At 33.9% G+C, this 24,433-nt stretch overlaps 1 protein-coding gene across 1 annotated transcript in view; it reads left to right on the top strand.

Moving 5' to 3' along the window:
* The window catches only part of CACNA2D3 (calcium voltage-gated channel auxiliary subunit alpha2delta 3), a 483,288-nt gene that overhangs the window by 232,845 nt on the left and 226,010 nt on the right, over positions 1-24,433 (top strand). Inside the window, exons 10-11 of the mRNA XM_050904793.1 lie at positions 3,496-3,585; positions 10,883-10,996. Coding sequence (XP_050760750.1) covers positions 3,496-3,585; positions 10,883-10,996 — 204 coding nt within the window. The remainder of the gene's footprint in view (positions 1-3,495; positions 3,586-10,882; positions 10,997-24,433) is intronic.

Here is a 24,433-nt window from a genome sequence, read left to right as displayed (position 1 = left end):
TTTGTTACCTGACTCCAAAATCACTTGTTCTTTTTTCTTTAAATTGATGTTTCAGTGGTTAATGTCCTGCCCTGACATTTTTTCACTACTAGTAGAGTTGAAATATACTTTTCTGTTTTGCAGTGCTTTTGTAAGGGACAAAATTATTGAGTGGCAGTTGGAGACACATGTGGGCAAGCGTACTAGTTTGAAACTTTGGTTTTCTAATACAGAAAGAATACAATGCTTTTAAAAATGCCTTTTCCAGTAACAAAGGGGGCACTATAGCATGACTGGCAGAGCATTGCTGTACTGACTGGACATGTGAAATAGGAAAAAATGAGTATTTGGAGATTGGGATTTTTTTCTTATAAATTTTCCTTAAAACAACAGCATGACACATAATAGTTGTGTCAATAGTATGCCCTTTGAAGTCAGAATAAGGTACCACTCTTTAAAAGGGTAAAAACCTCAGTCTCTATGGAAGTACAACAGTCCATTTTGATTGTTTAGTAATGAACAACCTCAGCTAGATGTAGAGTGAACAATCTGAGGAAGCTATTCTTTGTACTGCCTGTAAAATGAAACATGATTTCTTTTGGCATGGATCCAATTAATGCCACATATCCAGGGCATCCAGTATGATAAAAAGGGAAAAAAGAAATGTTAATTTGCATGTTGTTGTGTGATTTTTCCAGTGGATGTACAAAGTGCTGAAATTCGGAAAAAAAACAAAGACAAGACAGAGAATGGAGTTGGTTTGAAAAATAAATCAAAACACCCCGTAAACCCCCTCCAGACAAACAAAGACCAAACCACACATGCATTTTAGTTATTTAATCCTTTTGCAGAATCACCTTGTAGCATCTGTTCACTCTGAAGCCTGGAGGCAGAAAACATTGGTTTGTTAAAATTCATAGTGCATGAAATCGATTTTTAACATTTTTACTGTTTTGTATCAAACAAACGTCACTATTATATTTCTTCATATATCAACAGTGTATTTTTCAGAACCTGTATATATATATAGCTATGGCAAACAAAAATATTTGTTCTCCTGACAGATCACGTGAACTGAATTATACACTAGAGATTATACTGTTTACTAGTAATTTTTGGTAATCTGTTTATGCTGTATGTTTATACTTGATAATGTATATGCGCTGTAATAAACATTGCACAGTACTTGTCTCTGAAATGTTCAGAAATTATAAACTATTCCGTTTTTTTAATACCAAAATAATTCTAGTTTAATTATGAAGCAGTAATGTATTCCAAAGAGAAATATGATTTGTAATAAAGATTTATTTTAACATATCTGGTTTATGAAAAGGTAAGATTAGAAACTTATTTCCAATACTGAAATTTGGCTTTATCGATCTTCAGAGAACTCCTGTTTCGGGGTGAATCCCTGTGTTAGTAGGGAAGCATCTGTGTAAAGTAACCTGAGTTCCATGTATCTGGGAGAGATGGGCTGTGAGCATAGGGCTGCTTCAGCAGCTTGAAAATGTCTGGTCAACACAGAACTTTGATGTTATGAAATTGTTTTAACAACACTTTCTGTTTAAAAATATCAGCTATATGTAAAACTGGATTTGCTAAGATGTTTCCTGGAGAATTTTATAAACATGATATATTTTAGTTTTTGAAGAATTGCAATGAACAATTTTAAATTCGTATGAACGTTACATATTTCATGAAAAACGGTTGTATTTTCTGAGTTTCTGAAAAGCTTTAATGACTGTAACAGTCCTGTGCTGTAGGTAATCCTTTTGTATATGGACTGATGGCCATATGCATTAAAGTCACCCTGAGTCCTGAAGTCAGTAGTCTCTGATTTTGACTGTTGGTCAGTTATTGTGTTTCAAAATAGCTATGGAAAACACACTGCGTTGTGCTGCTGACAGTTGAAGTAGCCCTTGTCTGGGAAACTGCCATCTTTGCATTGCCGCTCTCAATTTCCAGGCCACATTAGTTGAAGTCAGGAATATGCTGATGTGGCTTTTGATCAGTTTGGACCTAAACTTCAGAGATACTTTGTAATGACAAGTTGGATACAGAATAACAAGAAGTTGATGCATTTATTGAATATTTGGGTATTTTGTAGTCATTCTTATTTTCATTATTACTTGTAAAAAATATGAAAGGCACAATTCAAGGGGCAGTAGTATTTTAATTCTTCTACAAAGATAATTAGTTTGATTTAGTTTTCTTGCCTATAATAATGCTTTAAGACCAATGGACTGACAAATAAAAATTTTCCTCTTACTCTAATCTATTGAGGTAACTTTTTTAATCCAGTTGTGGAGACTGAAATGATACTTCACAAAAGCATTGCTTCCTCTGCTATTTCCCACCACATATGTCCTCATTTTCTTCTTACAAATTAATTATTGTATTTTAAAATGTATTTAAAACAGTAATTACTAGCACTATGGAGATACTGACTAGTATTTACTTAAGTTAGCTATGTTTAAGTTGGGGAAAAAAAGAACCATTTTGCGGTGTAGCCATATGGGCCTTTATGCTATCCCTGCTTATTTAGACGAACAATACTGTGCCTTTCGGCTGTTCAAAGTATTGAGCTGCGATGAACCACATTTACTAGGTCACTACGAAGTAATTGTTTTGAAAAAGCAGCCCTTTTTTTGTGGCTTCAGAATTGCCTAAAGGCTAGGATGTAAATTTTCCTGTTTCAACTTACTGAAATATAATAATGAAATTGGAAGTTCTCTGCCTTCCAATATACTGCTGTAATATCTTTTTATTTTATGAAATTAAAAAAAAAAAAGTTTCCATCATAGAAAATCAGGGGAATGAAGTACTTGTTTGTTAATGTTGCATACAGTGTCCCTTTATGATAGCATGGTTCGTGATACTGTTTTTAATGATATATTGCTCCTTCTTATAAACCTAAGAGAATTTTTTTCTCCTCTGAACATTTTATTTTTGGAGAGTAGTGCTAACATTGTTTTGAAAATGTGCTACTTAGTACTTCATAGCTTACATTTTCTCTAAAAAATTACAATTTAATATACGTATTATATAGTAGTCCTATATTTTTGTTGAGTGCAAAATTAATGAAATTTGTCAAACTTCTGACATATCCAGAGAAATAACGTATGTTTGGAAAGAGGAAAATGTAGGATGAATTCTGACCTGTCAGCCTCTAAGAACTGCTTGTTATAAAATTTTATGAAGTGAAAAGAAGATATGGATATCCCTAGGTAGAAACCCAAACAAAAAACCCAAAGGAAAACGATTTGATTGAATAACTAGCCAAAAACATATCTTGTGATATCTTCGCATTATAATTATTCTAACACATCCTTAGTTTAGTGTGACTTCAAGAGTCGAAAGGATTAAGCAGGAATTACTGTGGTTTATAAATTAGTGTATGCAGTCATTTAAGCTTAAGTAGTAGGTCAAAAGAAGAATTTAGAAATCCTTAATCATTGATATCAACATGTATGTTGTAACAATATACTGACAAATAAAACCTTGTTCGTGTTTCAGCATTTCAGGGAACACCTTGACAAACTTTTTGCAAAAGGAATTGGAATGCTGGACATTGCTTTAAATGAAGCTTTCAACATGCTCAGTGAAGTAAGTTAATACTTTTCATATTTACACTGCTGACACCTTTCTTGTTATTTAGCAATTACCGTCAGTTTTAGGATAATAAACTAGAACTCAAAAATGTGATGATAGTAAAATATTATCTATAGAACAAGAATTCTATATAATCTATATGTGGTGAAAGATATAAACATCTACATTTTTATATGTATACATTTTATATTAATGTATTTTGTGTTTATATATATGGTATACACCTACGCGTACATGTGTACATTAAATAAGGTTTATTTCAGTAGCTGTTCTAGGTGTTAAAAACACTAGGGTAACATGCAAATTTCACAGTTTAGATTGTTCTTTATTTTCTTTGGAAGGACTAACCTTTTAGGAATTACAGGAATTTGTATATTCATAAACACTTTGAGAATACACACTGTTAAGAGTCGTGAAAGAGTTGTGGTTTGACTTCTGACGTGACAATATCTCTTGTAGCTTATATAAAAGAAGTTATTTGAACACTTTTGTACTTAGTTCTGTAATACTTTAAGATAGAGGGAGAAATGTAAAGCTTTGTCTAACCAGCTCAGAGGTATTAATATTATTTTAACTATTTATCTGCCAAAAACATGAGGCCAACTTTCTGATAACATTCCTGTGAATAATGTCTATAAACAGGAATGCAGTCTCTAGAAGATGAACATCATGATCATAGAGATAATCTAGTGCAGAGCATCTAGGTTCCTTCCCGAATGCCATGTAAAATCAGTGTAGCATTCATAGTTGTACAGGAAATTGTCCTTCAAAGGATATTTTAATTAAAATCAGACCCATTGTCTTTGCCTGAAATGCTTTTCCTCACAAGGTGCACATTAGTCTTAGGGGTTATCATGAAATGATTTTATGTAGTGTATTTCAGAGAGATTTTTTTTCATTTCTGGCAAAGGTAAAATATATCAAATATTTCTCATGATATTATGAATGAAAACCCTAGGTAGTGTGGTAGGACTGAAACCTTTGCTTACAACCTCTGTTAGTATCAGTTTAGATATAGGGTTTCTGTGAAGGAGAGCGTTCACTTTTTTTTTAAATAACTTAATTACAAGCAGATCTCTTCTCCAGGATCTCTAAACTAATGAGCACTTGTAAAATTGTAAACTGCTATATTGCAAAGCTACAGCAAAGTTTATTAAGCAAGATATATGTAGCAAATGTCATTGTGAAGGACTAAACCACTGAATATGTCAAAGGCCAGAGCAGATACTGAGGGGGAAAACGTGAGGTATTTCAGTTAGCCTCAAGACTAAGGAAAGCAAGAAACTGATTAAAAAAATCAGTCAATCATTTCTGTCCAAGTGCCAAGAGCCCCAAGGTGAAATACTAGCAATCAGTGATCAATGAGTCCTAAAGAAAACTTAAACTCTTATCCCAGAACATTCCTATTCTAAGACCTGGAATATTAGCTGTAAAGTTATTTCAAAATGATGCTACATGTAATCCCCACCTAGCATTTTCTAAGGCAAGAAAATGAAAATTTCTATTTCTGTGGATTCTTTCAGAATGCTTCATCTTGCCCAAAGTTCACTCTTTTTAATAGGATGCCAAATCCTTGTTCTTTGCATCTTGTTGATAACATTTGAACTGTATTAGTGAGTCAGCAAAAGTGACTAAACACCTTCCAACAGGACCAACTCCTCCTAAGTGGTTGGATGTTACAAGTAAGCATCATCAGCCTATTAAAACATTCCCTATAGCTTTCTTTTGAAGTTGATATTAGCAGCTTAAGATATAATTGAAAATGCTTTGGTGTTTCCAGAAAAGCTTTCTCTTTATTAAAAAAAGAAAAGAAAATATTTAAAGATTATGCATGTATTCTTTTTAATAATCTAAATCAATTAAGAGGTGAGTTGATCCTGATTTAGAACCCCTATGAGTAGCGGAAGATTTTTTTTTTTTTAATTATTTTTTTTTTTGGTGAAGAGGGAGGTATCATCTAGAAGGACAGAGCAACATCAAATTCCTGGCAGATGAATTAAAATCATGTGGACTTCTAATTGTTAAGCAACCTTTAAAATAGATTATGCAAGATCTTCTGTTGCTTTGAGTTTTTCAAACAAGATTACTTAAAGGCTTTTAAAAGCTTTTCCAAAGCAACAAAAAAGGGAGATTGCAATGCAATTCAAACACAAGATAGTTATTTGATGCCCAAATTATTGGGTTAAAATGTATGGACTATGCTTTTTTAGATGATGTTTCTTCTACTAAATGTCTGATGATGTTATGGTGAGAATGTAGTTCCTTTTGTATTTAGGCATTCTAGTTTGTCTACAGACAGAAATTAATGTCTTCTGATATGGCTATCATGGTGGCAGTCCAGCTGGTGGTAGTTAATATTGTATAATGTTAATGTTAGTGACGGATACTTCCAAGTAAATCCACTATGTGTTTCGTTCTAAGAACAGCTTGTCCTTGAGAGAGAATCACACTTCATATCCAGAAAAGTAAACACATACTTATGTGTATGTATATATAGATATTTCAGCTTTAAAGAGAAAAATAAATTTACAGTTTTTAGAGACAAGCTTTCAAAAATAAACAGATCAATGCCTTGTTCATACTACTTGAACCTCTGTAACATATTCAGAGTATCTCTTCTCAGTGAGCCAAACTGGCCTCCTGACATCCTTCCATGATAGCCTGTGTCCAAGAAATCTATAAACTCTGTGTCTATGGGCTCCAAATAACTGCCATTAGTGTTACCTGTAGATGTGTATTACAGAAGAGCCTAAGTTTAGGGCTGACAATTTAGACCCCTTATTTTGCTGCTTGATAGTTCAGATCCAGAACTAGTTTGCTTTATCATTCTCGGTTTGAACAATGCCTTGGAGTGTTGACTGGGATACATTATTAGAAATCAATTCACCCTTCCTCTCTAGTCAAAGTATGGCTCTGAAAAGGCACCATTTTAAAAACTACAGCGTCTCTCCTTTAAACTGAGATACATTTCTTTCAGTGTAAAAGTTACAGGGACTTAATTCCTGTCTCACGAATTAAATTCAGTAAAACTTGCTATACTACGACTAAGCTTAGTAAGGATTAGTAAAGAAAGCTGGAAAAACATTTTTATAGTACATTTTTACTTTTAATGAAGGTGTAATTTAGGCGTATTCTGACTTGAGTTTTCTTCATGTCATGAAAACAGTTTTGTTTCTCTTTTTGCCTAACATTTCCCAGGCCATCTATTTTTCAGTTTACCTAGCCTTAGTAGATCCTATGTCTTAAAAATCATGTACCTTTAGAATTAATATGCATCCTAACTAACCTCAGTTGGATTTTAAGAATACGGACAAACTAGTCACAACTCATGAATTAACAGATGATAGAATAAAGATTGAGCTATACCAACTAATGTTTTTAGAAACTTTACTATTGTAGCTCACATTTACGAGGATTGTTTTGGAAAGAAATATTTCAGTCACAAATACAACAAGCAAATTCCTTTTTTTCTTCCCCCCCTCTCGCCCCCAGACCTTTTCCTTTTCTGCCTCCTTCTTGTTTTCCCTTTTTTTCAACTCAGCTTATATTCATGAAAATGTTTGAAAGTGTTTCCTTAAGTATAGTCATTTCTTTTGGGGAAAAAAAAAAATCTGTTAGTCTGCTGGAAAAAGAAAATCTCATCTAAAATAAGTAGCAAACTGTCTTTTGATTGAAGGATGTACCTTGCAAATGAGACATCAAAACAAAATATTCTCCAAAAGGTTTGACTTGAGAAGTGTGCCTGCCTTTATACTGTAGGATCATAGATTAACTAATGGTTCCAATTCCTTTGTATTCATCTTGAAGCACAATATTGATCAGTTCTTTTCCAGGCATAAAATCCTAAGATGAAAAGATGAGGATCTTCCTCCAGCCACTGCCCACGTGTTCAGCCAGACAGTGTGGAACTAATTCCTTCATGCGGTGCATGCCAAAAATGACAATGGGAAAAGCTGCATGACGTAAAGAACACTCTAGGTTGTTTGTAGAGAGTTTATTAAGAATCCCATTATGGGCATTGAATATAGTCTTAGGAAACAGATACACAACAGTAAATAGCAACCAGCCTCAATACAAGAGATGTTCTGTACTAGTCTTCCAAATCTGTGTAAACTGAAAAAAAACATTACAGACAGTGATCAAGAAGACCTTAGATGAGGTTTTTTTGTTTTGTTTTAAAATCTGTGAGGCAACTGAAGTTACAATGATGGATGTGGTATAAAAATCTCATTAGATAAACTGATAGTTTTAAGAATAAAGGGAACTGACATCCCATGTACTGAATTGTACCTGTGATGAGTGAGAATCTTTTGATCTGTACATGGTCATGCTACATGTATGTTCAGATCTATTCAAGGTGGAGTAATGACTGTTTCTATTTATACTATAAAAGGCAGTATAATAGCTTCAAGCCTTTACTTCCAGAATTGACAGCATAAAAATCTTTTCCGTTATATACAGGCATATTGGCAAAGTCTCTGGGAGCTTCTATTAAGCAGCCTAGGCCAGAGAAAAAGCTACTTAATCTCTCCTTAAAACAGTACAGCTAACCATTTTCCACTTTGTCTACAGGATGTGACCTTTACGTGCCAGAAATCTATTCTTGTGAATTACAGGTTAGCTAAGGATGTCTCGTCTACATTTAAAAAAAAGAAGGCGGGGGGGTGGAAGGGAGGAAAAAAAAAGGAAAGGAAAAAAAGAAAAAGCTTTGTTTTACACAAATAGTCTATTAAGATTCTGGTTGGATTTTAAAGTGGTTCAGGGGTTACACTAATTAAACTCCGTTAATTTTGCCGTGCAATTACCTTTCAGTATTTGCCTAGGTTGTTAAGACTTGGAGATGGTTGATACTAATGTCTTTGAAAAGCACATTTAAAAATCCACTTCCAAATTCTTTCCAATCATCAATTTATGCAGTGTTCATTATACAGTGTAAGAATATAGAAGTGCTTGGTACAGTAGTTAGGCACCTACTATGTCATGTGACAACTGCAATTATCTCTTTTGGTGACAAATGCGGTCTTTGCAGTGATTACCTTTAAAAAAATCATAGCCAATTAAATAAAATTCTGTGACATTTCAAAGACTGTTAATCACAACCAAATGCTGTAAATGTCAGGATGCATTGAAATTTTTGCTGCTAACTGATGAATCACTGAGTTAATTGTAGTTCATCATAAGGCCCTTGTCATTGTTATTATTATGGAAAACACTTTCATCACTCTTGCTATTCAATAAAATTAAAGTTCTAGACAAATATGAGAAGATATTACTCATCAGAGCATTTGAATTTAATCTCATTCTTCAAAATATTCTAACATAACTATGTAGAATAATGCAGATGCATACAGAGTGATGTTTTAAAATAAATATATGAAGGCATTCCTCCTTCGTTAATTTCCCTTTTGATATACCTTGTCTCTTTCAAAATATGTTGTCCATATGAAGAATATATCCCTTGACAAAGTAACTTCATCTTTATGAGAAAATACTGGATCTAAGATCATACTGATGAAGGAATCCCACTTTAATAATTCTGGTTCTGGTTAAGACTGGAAAAACTGTCATGACTGAAGAATTTTAAGGATAGACTGCCTTGCAGGTATCACAGGTAAGAGTTTTCACACAGGCAGTGACCGGAATATAGCTAACTCTGTAAACCCACATTGGTTTCCCTTTAAGTAACATGTTTCTATTACTGTTCGCTGAGGTTCCTGTTTGATCAAAAGGAAACTGATCTGGAGGAGAGCTGCAGATGATATAAATGATTGTTGAATGATATTTGTGGATGTGATTACTCATATATAGAAATGTGAAGGCAGAAGAAAAAGGACAGAGCACTGCTGGAACCCACCATCCACTCCCTTTCCTACTGCAGGCATGTCTACAAAGATGACATTTTTAGAAGTTAAGAACTTTTTCTAGAAAAAAGGTTTTTAGAGTTTTGGGAAGAACAGTGAATATGTAAGGGCAGGTGGACTGCAGAAAGCTTAAAGAAAGAGCAGTTGCTAGCCCAAATCAAACTAGAATACTCCAAATAAATTTTGTTGAGTCCAGAAGCAGTTAGAGTCCCTGCAAGGTAATTCACCTTTAAATTTAAATACTACTTCTCAAATAGGACCACCCTTTTTTGGGCACTGTTTGTCACAGATAGTCTGGTGAGGTGGGACAAGGTAATTATTGCTTGACTTTCTCAGTACCAAGAGAAAGGTGGTAGGATGAGGCCTTGTCTGACCTCAAAGTTGGTAATGTACCTGAAAACTACATAGGAAGAGAACAAAAGGAGATTGTTCATTCATTAGTATGTATTCAAATGTTAGCCCAATCTGTAGAGTTGTGTGTAACGCCCCAGTTTATTGATCTTTTCACAGATTTTTTTAGTGTTCATACAGAGTAATTAAAAATCAAATAATTTTCCAACTTTGCATTTTTTTGCTAAAAGCCAGGGGTTTCAGTTAAGTTCCTTGAATATATAAAATAATACACAGACAAGTAAGAACTTATTCTGTAATAAGAGCAAATGGAGACACATGGATTAGGCACCAACTCCAGAATCAAGAGATCAAAGCTTATGTTGTGACTCAGTCCAATTTACTTGCTCTTTGACCGGGAGAAAATCCCATTTGTGGAACGATGAAACTTTCTTTGCATACTCCAAAGGATATGTTGATTGCTGTCTAAGTACCTGTGCTCAAGTACTGCTGTTCAGCAGCTTGAATTACTTACATGTCTTCATTTTGAGTGATAAGAGAATCTGAGAATATATAAATATTAACGTGGTTCTCCCAGATAAACATTTTATGAAAAATAACATATGGAATGTAATCCTGAGTGAATATGAATGCCATATGAATAGTCATATGTCTCTCCAGAAGTGGTGTATCTTCTGTACTTTGTAGTAAAATTATCAGTCATTCATTTCTTCTTTTTGTGTAGCTTGTTCTTTTAAAATTATATTTAAATCCAAGCAAACCCTATGTAGATGCATCAATACATATCATCTATCTAAAACAGGGAGATACACCTTCAATTTGGGGAAGTGCTATATTTATGTATGTTTCTTATTTTTCAAGCTGATAAAGTGGGGATATATGATGAATCCCCGTTCTGTTACACAACTGAAGTTACAACTCAGTAAGAACATAGTATCTATGATAAAACGTTTTCAACCTGAGACTTTTTCACCTACTTCTAAGCATGCTAGACTTGACAAGATCCATGTTTATCCAGTGCAATCCTATCTATCTTCATCTAACAGGAATGTGCTGTAACTAAATGTTTCCTTTCACAGTTCAATCACACAGGACAAGGAAGTATTTGCAGCCAAGCCATAATGTTGATTACTGATGGAGCTGTGGACACATACGATACAATATTTGCAAAATATAATTGGCCAGACAGAAAAGTAAGTATGTTATCACCTTTATTTGATGGGAAACCCAAAGCTTCATATCCAATGTAAAGTGTATGCCTATTAAAAAGTCAGTAACAATCTTTCTAATGATCTAGAAATGATTTTGGGTAGCTAGATGCTTCACTAATGACAAAAATGATGCTCATGTGATATTGCTCGAGAATAGAGATGGCCTTTTACTGTAGTAATGAACTTAGGATAATAAGATATTATGGAAATATTTCCCTCCAGGGTACATTTTGGACCATTATATAATGCTTCCCCTGTAAGACATCATTAAACACAAAAAAACTTTTCTCTTCTTTCTCCCAAAATACTCACTAATAATTCAATGCTTTTTGAAGCTAAAGAGGGGTATGTACTGTGGACAGTGAATGGTTTGCTATGACTGGAGGAGGAGCAGATGTAGTACTCAGTATTTTTAATTTCTTTATTTGGCAGAGTGAGGGGTAGAGTTGGCAACTGGTGAGATTTTATTAAAAATGTATTTGGTTCTATCGATCTGTATGAAGAAATTTGTCCAGAATTAAATTACCTTGTTACATAACACATGGATGTTATATGGTAGTGCAGAAATGCCTTGAATTTTCCCGATGAGAAAGCTCTAGTAGGCCTCATGTTTGGATGTGAAATAACTTCCTTCTACACTTTTTATCTTCTGCTAAAGCAAGTTTTGGGACTATTTTAGGAAGTTTTTGTAGTTTGAGATACCTGCCATGTTATATGCCTGTGGAAGAAACAGCCTCACTCTTTGAAGTGCAATTTGAGCAAGTAATTGATTAATAGGTGTGCTGCGTGGGGTTTCAGTATTCTGTGGAAAGAAGTAGTAGCTTTGATTTGTAGTTTTTAGTCGCATTTCTATCATTTATAAAATTACATTTGTTTTCTGTTTCTCCCTTTTCTTGTTCACCTGAGCTAAACCTCATCTGTTAGCAATCAGTGAGCAAGAGAAAATGGGAAATTGGTGATTTTTTTACTGATCTTCTGAAAACGTTATGTCAATTACTGTCATTTTGTGTAGTAAAAATGACATACAACTATTCTATTTTTTGTTGGTTAAGAGGTTTTTATTCAGAGAATGTAGAGTAATAACTAACTGCAATCTGAAGATCTATTTTTCTCTTCAGATACCTTGCTCACTCCTTTTATGTAACTTCATTCTCTAAAAGAAGAAAGTTCATACTTTTTGTGATTTTTACCAGGACATGCCAGGAAGTCTGTCATCTTTAAAAGAATGCAAGGATGCATCGGTATTTGTGCATATTCTGAGGAGACATGTAGTACTTTTCGTGTGAATTGATGCTAGCCTTTGTGTAGTGGAAGGGATGAGGAAGTTCAATATTCAATTAGTGCATTAAGATGTAGAACTAGATATTATGAAAGAAGTTCCACTGGATGTCAGCGTTTGTCCATTTTGGTATTTATTGTTCTTCGTTGGGTCACATCTCAATTGGCAATGGCAATATTGCTGAAATATAACAGAAATACTTGTTTCTATTCTGTGACATACAAGAACTACTTCCTTGAAATGTGGTGATCAACTATTTACAAGTCGGAGGAGAATACGTGACCTTTGATCTTTGTCTCCCTACTTTTCTTCAGTGCTTTTCACTGAGATTATTTGTTGTTGCTATTTACATGAAAATATCTGCTGCCTTTTCTTATTCTGTATTTACTGTTGAAGATGGGTGATTCTTCAGGAGTAAAGCTTTTATTGATTTTTCTGTTGATTAATTAGACATTTGGAAAGTTAGGGCTTTATAAAATACATTTGTCTGTTGAAATTACTGAATAATTCTGGAAACAGTAACATACTTGAACTGTAGCTTGTTTTTTCAGATATTTAAATATTCAAAATGGAATCTGTTTTTATCAGACAGGTCATATGTTATGTTTTTCTTCCTAAGTAAATGAGTGTAACTCCTTACTATTATATGGCTTAAGTCTTTTATCAGCTGTCTGTGCTCATATAAATGCCTGGTAGTAATATAGTCTCAATGTATCTCTTAAATTCGTCTTTGTATTCACACTTATTTCCGAATGTTTTCTGAGAGAAACAAGACGACTATAACCTGATTGTGAAATTATTATTTTAATAGCTGCTTCTTCAGATCACAAATGTTTGTAAAAAACAGACAAAATTTTTTCCTTTTTTTTTTTTTAGTAATTCCCAGATGTTTGCATACACTTTTATCCCTATAGAAATAGTCTGAGAAGTGTTAATTTCAGCTATAGGCTCCAGTATTTACTCTTAATACTTTAGTGAATTAAATCTTGTAATAGTTCAAGATTTCCGTGATCAGATGATGTATGAAGAATTTTCATTAAGCAATATATAAATTCAAACAAATTAAATTTAAACAAATTAAATAGAGGATATGAGGAATATGACTGAATCTAAATTATCTTTGGAATGCCAATCAGTATTTCTGGCACTTTCTCCTTCCCACTAATTTTATCTCCTTTCCAGTTTTGATATGATTGAGTGACTTTGTAGGCTAACATTAGCTCTGTTTTATGAAAACATAACCCATTTTGTTCCACTGGAAAAGAGGCTTAAAAGTTAAAAAAAAAAAAAAAAAAAAAAAAAAGTCTTGTGGCCAGTCTTTCCTCTCTTATTCAGTGGGATGTTATCTGATTTAAGTTGTTAAGTCCTCAAATGTTCAATGAGAACATTTTGCTTTATCTAGCAAACACTGATGTCTAAGGAGATTTACAGACTCTCTCAGAGGGATGTGCCTCTGATGTCTTGTATTCTCTTATACTATGAAGTTCCTCTCTTAAGAATGGGAAGAGACCATGCAAAAACTCTCTCTATCACATGAAATCAGTAAGGAAAGAATTCTCTGAAACAGTCAGCTAAGTATTTTCACAAAACCATGTGCTGTATATCTTTCATGTGCAAATCAACAGCTATATCTGAGATAACAATACCTAGCACAGCTGTTGCAATAAGCAGCAGGACAGGTTTCCCTTTGGGTATACTTCTGCAAAGGCCTACATGAAGAATCCTACCTTGTTTAGCAAGGACACAGTGTTCAGGGAGTAGCTTTTACTTAGTATGCAATATTCTACCCAACTCTTATGAAATATTTAATGTATTATAGTGTCTTCTAAATTGTATATTAGAAAATATGTAGGAAAAAAATCAAGTCAGTTTTTCCTCTTTTCAGCCTGAAATGTTTCAGTATGAAAAATGTAAAAGATTTCCATATGTATGCTTTAATGCATTAGAGCTTTCAATGTTCTTTGTTGGATTTGTTGTTCTAGAAAAGAAGAATTATTGAAAACGCAATATTCTACATATTTGCAATGTCAGCGTGCCTAAAAATTATGCGTGCGGTGCGCTTCAAGATCCCCTGCTTTTGCATTACACGATCTTTATTCTCTCCAAAGCCATTTTTTATATTTATAAATCACACCTTTGAACTGCTTAGTAGTTTTTTTCTCGCGTTTTTTGTTCTCTATTCATCTATACATTGCCTTGCCATCTTTCTTATAATTTATGTTTTTCCTGCCATTTTGATACTGTGGTGGACAGTGATGGACAAAGTAATAGCTCTAAATGAGATAAGTTCTTGAGTTTCAGTTTACCTCAATTATCCTGTCAGCAAAGTACCTATTTCAGTTATATTTTATCTAATGTTATATAATATTAAATATGCCATCATTAGTTGCAGCAGAAATATTTTGTTCTCTTATAGAAAGGAACAAATTCTTCATATAACTGTGAAGGCTTTGCCAGTTTGTTGGTGACAATCTCTAAAAATGGAGAGTGAAAACATACTGTCACCATGTAAATAACAATTCACATTTTCTTCTTGTTTCTAAGCCATCTATATCTTTGCAAAAGATAGTCTTTTTTAAAAAAGATACTGTGTGAACAGGGATAAGAGCACTTTATTACATATGATTGTAGATGTATTCTGCCTGACAACTGATGAAAAAGCTGCTTCTTTCTGATAATGTATTAAATAAAAATTGTGCTGCAATAATTTTGAAATGGAATAACATGGCTCTAATTAAATACCCAAAGTAGCTTAAATTAAGTAATTGAGTTTTTTGGGGGCACATCAGCCTGATTTTGTGTATGAGCTAGAGAATTATGACCATCAAAAGACTATTTAAAATTATCTTCTGGACTGTTTCCTAGAAAGAAGGAACACTTTTGTTTTACTGTTTATGAGTCCCTATCTGCCTCACCAAAAAACCCACTTCCCCATGTTTTCTTAATATCTTCTGCTACTTAAAATGTAAGTCTAGTAGATGCTATTTTTATAACACACTATGTTTTATTTGTATGACTAAGGCTCTAATTTGTTAATGTCTCTTTCCTTTTTTTTATGAGTCCATACATGCAATCGTGCACCTTAAGGAGCTAGATTCTCACACATTATAAATGAGTTTATGCTATGTACATAATTTTTCTCATTCATGAAACTTACATTCAGCATTTTCAAGTTTCTGTAATTCATTCATGACAGCTCTGCCACATGAAGTACCAAAAAGAGAACAATTAATCTGCAAGAGTAAATCCATCTACACTGTCATATAAAAGCTCAAGTTTTCACCATGTAGCAGAAATAAGTATTTAAAAAGAATAGTACCAAGAAAGTGTTTGTTTACAATTACAACTATGATACAGTTGCAATACTTTTTTTTTTTTTTTTTTTTAGGCGTCCTATTTCAGGAGAAAGCCTTTAAGTCTCAGAACATCTTTTTGATGTCAGTTGGAACAGAGAGAGTCATGCTTTTACTGTATATTATTGCTTCTACTATTGTATCCAAATGCACTATTAGAAACCAAGCAAAATACTGCACTTACATATTTCACTAGGTACCTTATTCTAATTTAAAAGCATGAAAAGACATTGTTATGGGGTGGAAGGGGCAGGCAAATGGACATGACTACAGGAAAAGATAGTACCCAGAAAGTAGTACCACTAATTGTCTCTTCTTAAATAACACAATCCTACTTCCTCTCTATTGGAAAATTCCAGGAAGTAACTCATGGAAAATGCCAGGAAGATTAACATTGTAAATGGTGCTGAAATGCTGTAGCATCTAAAAATAGTATTTATACATCTAAAAATGAAATTACAGTGAGATCAGAGATATGATCAGAGCTTCAAGCCCTGTCATGCTCTCTGTTGGAAGCCATTTTAGTCACTAATTGAAAATTAATAAACTTGGAACGGAAAGTATCTACTTAAATAATATTTAACATATTTTGACATTTTAACTATAGCAAGACTGTTCTCAGTATGTTGTGACATTGCAAAGGAAAATAATATAGTAAATCTTTTTGTATAAATGCATGAGGAGACACTTTAAAACCCTAGTGACTCACCAGCAACTCCATGAAGTCTCATGATCCTTTTTCTCCACTGGCTAAAATGACCAAGTGCCTGCATATTTTGCAGCATGGGTCTTTTTCTCTCATCCTTTTCCCCATTGTTTTTATGTGGCTATCAAGTTCTATACTTCTATAAAGCCCATCTCCTCATTGTTTTGGAGAAGCCCAAAAGCATTTCTTCCATGATCATGATTCAGGGCAAAGGCTAAAATCCCATTGAGATCAAGGGAAAATAGGTACATAATTGAAGTATATAAGCAAATATTTTTGTGAAATTTCAGTGTGGATACAGTCTTCTAGTATTCCTTTTTCATATGGGTTGATGCAGTACTCACAATTGGTCTAGGAAGATATCATCTTTGTGAGCTGTTGTGACTTGCAACATCCAGAAATGGATGTTCTGCTCCCTTAGCCTGGGAGCTCTTCACTTGGTGGTATTGTACCATGTGTAAAATCTGGAAAAGAAAGCAAGAGACTCATTGAATCAATTGAACTATATCCTTCCCTTTGGGTTTGTCCTTTGATCCTGAAAAGCATTTGCTTTCATAATTATCTGAAATAGCTATATGCTATGGTAGATATATGTAAAAACAGAAGCAATAATCCCTCACTACTTAGTAAAGTGAAATGGAAACCAAAATCCGACCTAAAATTTCCTCATTTTCTAGAATTAAATCCAGCTAGACAGGCTAGAAGTCTCTCCTGAATTTTGTCTCTGTTGATGAAAAGGAAGGATGAATGTACTCTAGAATTCATGCTTTCTTTTTTTCGTTTTTTTTTCCTCTCTTTTTTTTTTTTTAAATCTGAGTTAAAAGGACCCCCACATTCAGTTACCTTAGTATTCTGCAGCCTTTCACTTACTGGGCAAGTAACAGGGAACAGAACTTCATCTGTCTGTCTCCCTGTTATTCTGAGGGCTCTGGGGAGAGTTCATTGTGTATGGGAGATGAGTATTTTCTTTCTGCTTATGCACCATTACAACAAGGCAGAGATTTAAGATGATTTCTGTCAGTGCTAAGACTTCAAGTAGGGTGAATATAAAGAATAACTGCAATAACATCTTTGTTCCTACTGCTAAATGATTATGATGCAGAAAGACCTAATAGCTGATGCTGCCTACGTCTTAACAGAACTGTTGAAATTACAAGATAAATAGTTCCATGACTTTTAAGTATTTATACCTGCTTTTGCATCTGCTGTATATGAAAAATTTCAGTCTGGAAGGTCTCTAGGTCTATATATGATACTTAAAGTTGTAATTGAATCCAGAGATTAGCACCTCAAAGTTTGCTGGATTTAGATTTGATTTTATAATAATACTTGCAGGCAATAATAATCAGTTGATAACTCCTTAGCTATGTGGGACTTTAATGCATACTTTTACAAGATCAATATAGTACATTTAGTAATATATGGTGTTATGCTTTCTTAAATACTTAAGAAAATACTTGGTCATTACTGATGACTACTGGTCACTTGGTCACTGAAGACCTTTATTTCAATGTGCTCATTTATATTAGAGATATGTGAAATATATATTTAATAATTCTGCATTTATTTTTTTTACTAAAAATCTGTTTAGTGAGTTTAAAGATGTCCAACAATCTATTGGCTTCAACTGCTCTATATGAAATGAAAGTCTGAGCTTTGGGTATATGTAAAATTCCCCAGACATTTAGATTCTGCCATAGGACAGGAAAGAATGCTTTGCTTACCCTCCTTTGGCAAAGGAAGATGAAAACATGACATGTTTTTGTTTCCTTTATCTGAAAACTATCCTAAAGACAAACATGAAATCAAGTGGATGCTGTGAAAACAGGCTACGAGAAAATGAGTAGCTGCATTGTGGCATCGCATTGGTGACAAATCATCTTTTTCTTCATGTCTGCTATCCACAAGGTTACAAACCTTTCTGCAGATTTTTAACCAAGTTTCTGTAGCTTAGGAACCTGCTGATGTTGGCAACATGGAACATTAGTACAGCAAATTGAATGTCTCATGTACAATGTTGTCTGGATGTTATTAACTTGATTTTTTTTCTAAAAAGGCTGAAGTACTTTAGAGGTGGATGTTATTACGGCTACACAAACCGTATGCTTTATACTGGTTATCTCAAGAACAAAAGAAGGTCCAGACACTTTATAGGCCTTTCAAGCTATGACGTAAGTTATATTAATTAGCGATCTTTTTAGGCACCCCTGCAGTATGATGAAAGAGGGGGTATGAGATCAAACAAAAGTTCTTGATTTGGGGATAAAAAGAAACAACTCCTCACAGAAATGCTGTAGTCCTAGTTTCCTGCCCCATGTGCAATTTTTTGGGGAAAAAAAAAAATTTAAAAAAGATTATTTTCTTCTGCATTATTACCTCTCCCTTTTAAAGAGAAAAAGAGGCAGGTAGGTTTCTGTTTCAGTGAATGCCTTTTTTTTTTTTTTTTTTTTTTGTCAGAACTATTACAATGCTGTCTATGAATCGATCACTAGTATTTCTACTTGAATTCTTTAACATGACACTCAAAGTAGTTAAGAATTCTTTTCTAGACCAATGTCAATTTAATTTGCCATGAAGAAACTTTTTCTGCAGTGCTTAAAATCAAAAAGTGGGGAGATGTTTTTTGTGAAGATAAGGATAATTGAATCTTATCCTCAGGGTATATGTGAATTGCCAGAGGAAGGATTACTGCCTTTCACATACAGAGTTATATGGCTGGCTAGAATCATATAGTGGCTAATGCTTTCTGAATGTTTTAAGGCTTTTAGTTGAGATGATCATTTATACACAATGTAAATGTATATCCAAAGTGCTATTACCCTGTTAATGTTTGTCATGTAATCAGAAATAGATACAAAAGTAAATTAACTATGAGTCATACAGAGTACCTTATAAACAATGGGCAGTCAAAATGGAGAATAATCCACAATCTGAAATAGATTGACCAAAGTACTTTTTGGGAACTCATGAGTATCAATAACACAAAAATCATTACTTTTGCTTGTAAAAAAGAAGTTATTTTTTTACGTAGTGTATGTAGACATAAAGAGTTTCAAAATTTAAGATAAAATATGTGTACATAAAACGTGCCTAGATGACTACAAGTAATCACTATTTGCATCTGGCATAAATTCCGTATCACTGAAATATGTGGCTGAAAGCCATTATTAACAAGAGACACCAAAGTATTGTAAGTAAATATCATAATAAGAACCTGATATCTTATGGATTCTGTTTACTAATCCACAAAATGAATATAATAAAACCTGACCTGATATTTGAAATACTGTAAGGTCTTAATTTTTTAAAAAATTGTTTTTGTGGAGTTGTTATGCCAGAAGCAAGACAGTTAAAGTAGGCATAGTAACTGCACAAATATGGCCAATATTCTGTGGATTATGTCTATTCCTGAGGTAGTGTTTTTTGTGAAGAATTATGTCATCCACTTAAGGAAACAGTGAGATCATTTATTTCTTGAAGTTCTTCAAGAGCATGATAAAAACTGTATTTTAGTTTGTGTGGTTTAAACTGAACAATACTGCAATTATACTAAAAGCCAGGATACAGTTCATAGTCTGCTAGTTTTTAATTACATCTCTTTATAACGTATGCATCTTCTTATTTAAACACGACAGGCAGAAAAGAGATGTTGAAGGCTGTCAGAGCTGTTCTATTTTAGATGAGTATCTACGCTCTCTGTAAAATATCAAGAATATATATTGTTAATTGTGAGTAACCCACCAACAAAAAGGTAACCATAGCTGCATATATGAAACCCATTTGGTTGCATTTGACAATAAAGAGGTAACACAGTATTCTAATCAATTAATTTGGATTAATAATTAAAAAAAACCCTACAGATAGTAAAAAAAACTGAAGATGATGTTGGACTGAATGTATTCCTAAATTACCTGTTTAAAGTTTGGCTTCTGGAAGCAGTTGAAATTATCTGAATCTATATTAAAGGTTACATTACAGAGGAGAGCCTTGGTGAAAAATCAGTTAGTGAAAGAGACAAAACTAGGGTTATACTCAGTCTTCTCTGCTTCCTTCACCTATAGCCTGAAATAAGAAGGATATAATAGATCTACATGCCTGCTTGCTTTATAGGTACTTTCTGTTCTGTAGAGCACAAGATACTAAGTGAAAACTTTTCACTGATTCTACAGACAGGGAAGAGTGAAAACTTCATATGTATTTTGGAGTAAGTTTTAAAAAGCTGCCCTTATGATGTTTTAGGTCTCTGTTATAGCTTTTAGAATATACTGCAATAAAATTTCAATTTTCTTTTTTTTTGTTTTAAATGCAAGGTTAAGCTTGAACAAACACAAAATTATGTAGTGGACAAGCATTAATAGGATTAAAGATATTTTTATGACTAACAAGAATGTTCACAGTTACATGCAGTAATACAAGTAGAGGAGACAGTGCAATGGTGAGGCTTAAGTAGGAAAATGGGTTATTGCGCCTTTTCCTAACCAATAGGTCAGATTCATTGCTAGTGTGATGAGGTATGGCAATTCCAGTAGCCTGTAAGTAATTGGTAAGTACCCTGGAAAACTATAGACCAGCACAAAGAATAACTGTTTTCAGACATTTTCATCTGAGTACTGAACTACATTTCTGCCTACTTTGTATGATCCATTCTTAGTTCATTCCTGTATCACTTTTCCTTTAATGACATCTTCATATACTTCTATTTTATATAACTCTCACTGAATTAAAATAAGCCATAGTGTGTTGTTTCGTTACATGCTGGGGCTTTAAGTTAACTTCTGTTGGATATTTACATTAAGTTGAGAAGGTTGGTAAATTGCATGTTTAAATATCAAATCTCAAGAGATGTTTGGAAAGGGAATGTTACAAAGGGAGGAAGTTAAATGTTTGGTATAGTATTCTCTTGCTGGCATCCCATTACATATAGTAAATGGTATTTCTTGCTCATTTTGCTCTGAGAGGCCAAATTCCGCTGGTTTGGAAGTATAACAGACATTGTTTATATGAAATTATTATTCATATATACCACTTTCCCAGAATACCTCTGTTATCCTTCGTGGTGTCTGGCTATAGAACAATCCCACAATACATGCACATGTATCAAGACAGTACGGCAGATTCATTACATGCAGGGGATCATATATGTGTAGTTTAGTATTCATTTCAGCAAAGCGCTTACATATGTGAATTATTACATCTCTGCTAACCAAAGCAATGGATTCAGGCATACATTAAAGTGCTTTACTGAATTAAGAACTAAACAAGTTATCCAAACAACCCCATCTTTAGAACTCTGTTGTGGGTCTGCTGATTCTTTCTGAGTGGTTGAATCTTTAACTATGTTAGTGGTTCTGCATTTTATAGAATACCCATTTAGAGCGCACTGTTTGTTTATCTCACTATATTTATACCTACTTTTTCTAAACTGGCGTAACAGCATTAACTACGTTCTGAGACTTCTGAAAAACATGGAAGTCTCTGTAGACTTAACTTTTGTGTTCTGTTCCCATGTGGAGACATCTGCTGCAAAACTGATAAAAACCTATTCTTCTCTATGAGGTTCTAAATGCCATCATCTCATAATCCTCTCTATTACCCTTACTGTAATTATCTCTGTGCAAGAAGGACAGAATAAGATTTGCACATCTGAATAAATATGTTCTGTTTCTGTGGGATAACACTTGTGCACTGACTTCTGTTAAGATTTAAGCTCAGTCACAGTGGTTTCCCCTTACGAGTTCTTGAAACCTTTTTGCTGGATTTTAACATTGAAGCTGAGTTAACATGTAGGATTTTGAATCATCCAGGACTCATTATTGAAGAAGGCTTTAAAATCCATTGTAGTAGTAAAGTGTGTATCCCAATGGCTGCTGTTCAGCATGTCATTATGAAAATAGAAGCAGCTGTAAATACTTACTTATAAAACATTTTGAAATTTGTGTTATATTGAGGTTCATAAAATAGAACACCTACAGAGCCTATGACACTTGGAACAGGCCTTTTTTGGAGGAAGAGATATCAGAAGCATAGCTTTGTTTAACCCCATCATTTTGTGTATTTTTATGTATGTATATAGAGAGACATAATGAGAGCGAGAAGTCTACTGGATACAAAATAGGAATTTGTTTTTTAATTCTGGCTTTTCTGGACAATTCAAGACAGAAGCTACTTAGGGTTTGTTTTTATGGAAAATGGTGTGTCTTGCAAATTGTACAGTCAACTTCCATATCTCTTATGCTTCAATAGGATCTGGAAATATTCAGCAACCTCTGGTAACATTTTTATGTTCACTTCACCTATTTTAAAAATAAATAGAAACAGGTTATCCTTGTTTGAGGAAAAACATTGCCACAAACACCCTCAGAAAGATGACTGCTCTCTGTTGTCAAGAAGCCTAAAGGAAAATTTGGAAGTGTGCATGAATGGAGACAACAGACATATCTGCTAGGCAAGCTCCTGGGCATTCCTCTTGGTAAGAACAAAATATGATGGAATTGTGAAATACAGTAGTTATTCCAAGAATTTTCTATCACATGGTTCTGTTTTTCAGCCTCTGATGAAGGAGAATTTTTCGTTTTTTAATAATGTCCAAGGTAGTATCAGTTATGGTCTGTCTCTGTGGTTTTTAGTTGATTTAATAATACAAGATATTAGTAAAACCATGAAGAATGCTTCCTAAATATAAAGACAAAGGATAGAATAATACTGGTTTTTCAATTAATCATTTAGATTTCAGTCACTTTGGATCAGTCTAAATCTTCAACTCTTACTAAACAAATATGCATTTTCAATAAATAAACTGAACTATATATTCAGTATGTCAGGTAGAAAGCTGTGAGCAGGTTTTCAACTCCTGTTCTCCTAGACTTCCCCAAGTTATAAACAAACTCATGCAGAAAAGGAATAGGTGCAACATATTGTAAATTATGGAAGACCATCTGAAAGTTAGCTTCTGTTATTTTCTAGATCCATCTGCCTAATAGACTTTCCAAGAGTAAAAAATCATGCCCAAAATTACAAGGAAAAGGGATAATGGAAAGAATAGGAGAGGGAAGGAAGTAGGAGGAAGTAAATGAAGTGGGAATCAAAAGGGGATTTCTCAGACTGTCTTACACAGATTTCTTTCCTTCTGGGAAAAAGTCTTCTGTGGTATTGCATAGAAGGCTGGCTACAGAGAGTGGTGAATTACCAGTATGTGCAAGCCTGGAAGAGTGTTGCTAAGCTGTGGACTGGTGTTGCCACTGGATATGATTTCCAACAAACTGATTATAAAATTTGGGGCTGCAGCTGACCTCCCCTTCCAATGTGCCTTACGCTCCCAGATACATGAAGTACTCATCATAAAATGCTGCGTTATAGGTTAGTTGCAGCATGTCACTTATTCAAGATTCCAGTCTGCCTCTTTTGAGGTGCCTGCTTTCCCCAGATTTTGCAGTATCTACAAACATCTACCAGCCTGAAAATTACTGTTGCAGTTGCCCTGCAGTAGGTGTGCAGTTGTTTTCAATTCTTTTTACAAATGAAGGGAAGAATCCCGAGGCAGTTCATCAACTCTATTAACTTAATCTCCAAGAGTGAAATTAACTGAGTATACATTTATTATTTTTGCTCTCACTGCGAAAAAGAAGGGGCTGAATTTTCCATAAAATGAGAGTTTTGTCTAAATAGTGAAACATCTGTGGTAGAGATGCGTGAAAACTGTAAACATTTGCTTTGGCTAAGTTTATGTCACATTTAGGGGGTGAGTTTTCATCAAATATTCACACTATCAAATTTTATAGGCACAAAAATTCATGGAAGATTAATTTCATCCTATGTGCAAAAATGGCTATGGTTAGATTATCTTTCTATCCGTCCATTTCTTGTCACTTGCAATTGAAAAAGGGTCCCTCATCAGCCACCAATTTGTGGGAGCACCATCAGAGTAGCATTTTTGCAGTTGTACTGCTGGCAATTTCGAGTGAGGACCACAGAATGTGGCTAGGGAGTATGGATAGTCTGAGACTCCCATTGTTTTCTTGTGTAGAATTTGAGTCTGATCCTATGGTTTATATTGTATTGAAAAGGCATAATCACCCCACCAG

Source organism: Gymnogyps californianus, chromosome 13, assembly GCF_018139145.2.
Source record: "Gymnogyps californianus isolate 813 chromosome 13, ASM1813914v2, whole genome shotgun sequence".
Taxonomy (NCBI): Eukaryota; Metazoa; Chordata; class Aves; order Accipitriformes; family Cathartidae; genus Gymnogyps; species Gymnogyps californianus.
Note: the sequence above shows the minus strand (reverse complement) of the source record. Positions and strands in the feature narration are given on the sequence as shown.